The 4,563-nt window shown below is 38.3% G+C and overlaps 1 protein-coding gene across 1 annotated transcript; it reads left to right on the top strand.

Annotated features, from left to right (window-relative positions):
* The first annotated feature begins 2,506 nt into the window (after nucleotides 1–2,506).
* LOC140004717 (uncharacterized) lies at nucleotides 2,507–3,511 on the top strand. The gene is made up of 2 exons (XM_072044860.1): nucleotides 2,507–3,107; nucleotides 3,213–3,511. The coding sequence occupies exons 1-2, from the start codon at nucleotides 2,507–2,509 to the stop codon at nucleotides 3,509–3,511; spliced, it is 900 nt and encodes a 299-aa protein (XP_071900961.1).
* The last annotated feature ends 1,052 nt before the right edge of the window (nucleotides 3,512–4,563 follow it).

The following is a 4,563-nucleotide window of genomic DNA, read 5'->3' as shown; positions in this document are numbered from 1 at the left end:
CCTATTTTAGGACCATTATACAAGTCTCCAATTTTCCAAGCTTATTGTACTCCCAATTGGCTAAAATTTTCAAACACGTTTTCACTATTTTCATTAATCGAGCTTCCAAAAATTAATTTTTGAAATGAGTCACTTTAAAAATATAAGTAAGTCATAGATCAATGTAATTAGGTCTCAAGATGTTAGAAAATAATATTCGGAGCAAACAGGCAATTAAATATTTGAATAAGTTCGGAATAGTAATTTAAAATAATAAATTTTTGGTCCTCACAGGAGTCTAGTATTAATTTCTCAATTAACCTTTCTTAATCTACTATTGATCATTCTTAATTCTCCAATGTTGATACACTCCCGATTCAATATAGCCTTGAAAGACGTGCACTCGTTGTTCCGAACTAAACGAATTTTTGAAAAGTAAATTTTCCAACAAAACGCTTTAAAATATAAAAGAGGCATTGTTCCATATAAATGGATTTTTAAATGGTCGAAATAAATAATTCGGAGAAAATGAGTAATTAAATATTTAAGTAAACTTGTAATATTCGATAAATAAGAAAATTTTTGGGTCCTCACATAGTTTCCAATTCCACCAATCACACTCTATTCCAAGTTGAATTGAGTGAGTTGCGGCCGAAGTTCGAAACTGATGCAATGATTGAAAACCCTCTTTTTGGCTAGTGAATGCCTTAATCTTGATTGGGACTTGTTGTTTCGAAATTCTTGGTGTTAATCACCTACCAAATGTATCTTGGATGTTTCTTAGACATTGTTTACATAAATTAACCATATTTGAGATGTTTTGATTGGCCAAATGTTTAGAAAAGGAAAATTTGCATACAAAACAGATTTGCCTTGGAAATTCGTGAGAATTTAGTGATTTTGTTAACCGACTTTCCGTACGTATTTTTCTATGAAATTTGACAGAGGAATAGCCCTTATATGGTAGTATCATTATACCAGATTTGGCGCCATTCCGAGTCCATTTCGATGCTCAACCAAAGTCCCAAAGTTTGTAATTTAAACCTGAAAATTAGCCTAACCGTCTCAATTTTTTAGCAACTTTGAGCTACTATATCTTGTTGCTCAAAATTTCGATTCTTGCTCCGCTTGTTGTGTTTTAAACTTTGATTGTAATTCTAATTGAGTTTCAAATTTGAGAGGCTAGTTTTGATACGGTTCTCGATCAACTCGTTTCGAGACACGTACCACGTTTGCCCAAGGATCTAGCGAGGTTGTCCAACGCTTGGATTGCGGGACCTAAAATCAATACGGACGACACGAATTGGTAGAAGGCGGTAGAACGACGACTCCAGCAGAGGTGATTACTCTAATGGATAGGTCGGTAGAACAATCAAGAACAAGACGCAAGATTGCTCAAACACCCTTGTCAAGAGCAAGTAAAGGCTCGAAATTCTCACAAGGAAGAAAGTTGAAAAAACTAAGCAATTTCATTCATAAAACGTCTACCTCGAAACCTTACAAAGCACGCCCTTTTATAGGCTAAGGGCTAATAAACCCAAAGGGAAACAGAAGAGGGGAGTTCGGCCATCTTGGGGTCAAGATGGGCCGGCCCATGCTCTTCTAAAGCAACTAGTCTAACTCTAAGACTAAGGCCTAAAGCCCTATTCGGCCAACTCACTTGGAGGCCCACTTGACTTTTCATGGGCTTGGATCATGGTGTAGATAATTTGATTGTCTCCTTCCAAGCTTTCAATATCTCTATGGACTCCATGTTGGTCTTGGACAATTCGAACAAGGGCTTGGAGGGATTCTTTGAAGAGCTTAGCCCGTGCATGTGTGACTGGGCCTAATGGAACTCAGACTGGGTTATTACGTGGGTTGAGGTCCATGCACACATCAGCAATATTATTGCTCTACTTGTTAAATTGGGATTTTTACTTAAACAATGTGCCTGCATGTGTGTTCTTGGCCTCACAAGCGTTTTACTCACCCTGTAGATTTATTTTCCTTAACAGGGAAGGATCTGGAGTGAACTTCGGAGAAACCCCTTTTGGATAAACTTTTGTATTAGTGTTTTTCAATGTATTGGGTTAGACTCTTGATTATTGTATATTTTGGGATTTGATGTAACCTTTGAGAACTTGATGTAAGGATTGGATACTTGATGTATTTTGGAACTCGTGATGTAAGTTTGAATATTATTTATGGGAGTGACCTACCTTTCTTACTTATATCATCATGATGGTTAGTATTTCATTAAGTTTGAATGGGAATTGTCTTGAGTTCTGGCGAGAGTTGGGTAGGCATCCCGCGGATACCCTTTGGTTCGCCTTAGTGTACAGGGGCGTCACAATTTGTACAAGGGCTTAATGTGGAAATCCAGGAGGGCTTGGCCGCAGTCCAAATCTCTACATTTACTGAGACTCTTGCGAAAGCACAAAGAGTTGAGAGTGCGAGAATGCAAGTAAGGGACTTTCACAATAAAAAAATGAACTTTTATAGCCACACTTCTGGACAGGCTAGTAAGAATGCATAGCCTTCCAAAATGGGAAGAGGAATGGAAGGAATAAGGACTACTAGAGTTTCAAGGGGAGTTTTATCCAGAGGAGGTCGTAGTGGACCGGTTCAGGCTAAGGGAGTGCCTTCTAGTGGTTCAGCTGTGACCCCTCAAGTTACTTGTGGGTACTGTAGTAAACCCAACTACTCTGAGAATAACTATTGGAGGAAGTTTGGGAAGTGTCTGTTTTGTGGTAGCGTTGAACATCAAGTCGCGGGTTGTCCAATAGGAGGTAACCCTCAAAGGCCAGAAAAGTCAACCGCTAAGCAGACCAGTGCTGGTGGAAGCCGACAAAAGGTACCGGCTAGGATTTATGCACTAGATCATCAACAGATGCCTGATGCGACTGAGGTGGTTGAAGGTGCGATTCCTGTCTTTCACAGTTTAGCTAAGATTTTAATTGATCCAGATGCGACTCATTCTTTTGTAAACCCTAATTTTTTGAGTGGAATAGATTTGAAGCCAATTAAGTTACCTTATGACTTGGAGGTTAAGACGCCTACTGGAGACCGGAGTCTAATCGCTAACTTGGTATACAGAGATTGTGAGATCTGGGTTAGAGAACGGAAATTACTGGCCGATTTGATAGGTTTAGCAATTAAGGGATATGACGTGATCCTAGGGATGGACTGGTTAGCCAGTTACAATGCCCAAATGAACTGTAAGACAAAAATAGTAGAATTGTGCATTCCAGGAGAGGCCACCATGAAGTTGGATGTAAGGAGCAAATTAGCTTCATCTGCACTTATCTCAGGAATCCAAGCTAGAATAATGTTAAGTAAGGGTGCTCAGGGATACCTGGCTTTTCTAATCAACACTTCTAGTGATAAAGTGAATCTGGAGGACATGTCTGTAGTGAAAGATTACCCAAATGTTTTTCCTGAAGAGTTAGAATCTTTACCTCCGGAAAGGGAAATAACTTTTAAGATTGATATAACCCCGGAAGTAGCACCTATCTCCAAGACGCCATATAAATGGCTCCAATTGAACTAAAAGAGTTGAAACTGCAATTACAGGTCTTGTTGGAACGGAGTTTTATAAAGGAAAGTGATTCACCATGGGGAGCCCTGGTCTTATTTGTTAAGAAGAAATATGGGAGTTTAAGGTTGTGCATAGATTATAGAGGCATAAATGATGTTACTATTAAGAACAAGTACCCATTGCACCACATTGATGAATTATTTAATCAATTGCAAGGGGCGATAGTATTCTCGAATTTGGATTTGAGACAGGGTTATTATCAATTGAGGATTTTGAAGAAGGATATACCCAAGACTACTTTTAACTCGAGGTATGGACACTTTGAATTTGCCGTGATGCCGTTCGGGTTAACGAATGCACCGCTGCTTTTATGGATTTAATGCACAGGATTTTTAACCCTTATCTAGACTAATTTGTGGTGGTATTTATTGATGATATTTTGATGTACTCTAAGAATGTGGAGGATCACGAGGAACACTTGAGAATTGTTTTACAAACCTTGAGGGAACACTAATTGTACGCTAAGTTCAGCAAGTGTGAATTTTGGCTGAAAGAAGTGATATTCTTGGGCCACATAATTTCTAAGGATGGAATCAAAGTAGATCCAGCTAAAGTTGAAGCCGTTTCGAAGTGGAAACAACCAGAAAACCCTACTAAGGTTCAAAGTTTTATAGGGTTAGCAGGGTATTACCGGAGATTCATTAAGAATTTTTCTAAAATTGCTGGACCCATGACTGAGTTGACCAAGAAAAGTGAAAAGTTTATATGGAGTCCTAAGTGTGAAGAGAGTTTCCAAGAATTGAAGAGACGTTTGACAAGAGCGCCTGTATTAGCTCTACCGAATGGGAAAGATAGTTTTGTGGTCTATACAGATGCTTCTGTGAGAACCCAAAATTTTTTTTTCTTATTTTCTAGCTTTTAGTTTATTTGAATGCACGCCTTTTCTATATTTTCTTTGTTAGGAAAATTTACTAGATAATTTTTATGAGTAAATATAGTTTTTAAATCAATTTTTTTAGTATAAGTTAGTCCATGAGATTTTAGAAGTGTATAGTGGACGTGGG

Source organism: Coffea arabica, chromosome 1c (assembly GCF_036785885.1).
Source record: "Coffea arabica cultivar ET-39 chromosome 1c, Coffea Arabica ET-39 HiFi, whole genome shotgun sequence".
Classification (NCBI taxonomy): domain Eukaryota; kingdom Viridiplantae; phylum Streptophyta; class Magnoliopsida; order Gentianales; family Rubiaceae; genus Coffea; species Coffea arabica.
This window is presented reverse-complemented; position numbering and strand designations above follow the sequence as displayed.

Bases quoted from the DNA above. Each gene is read 5' to 3' on its own strand.
- LOC140004717 (XM_072044860.1), top strand. From the start codon at position 2,507: ATGGGAAGAGGAATGGAAGGAATAAGGACTACTAGAGTTTCAAGGGGA. The intron at 3,108-3,212 runs GTTTAGCAATTA...TGTGCATTCCAG, and splicing joins ATTACTGGCCGATTTGATAG to GAGAGGCCACCATGAAGTTG.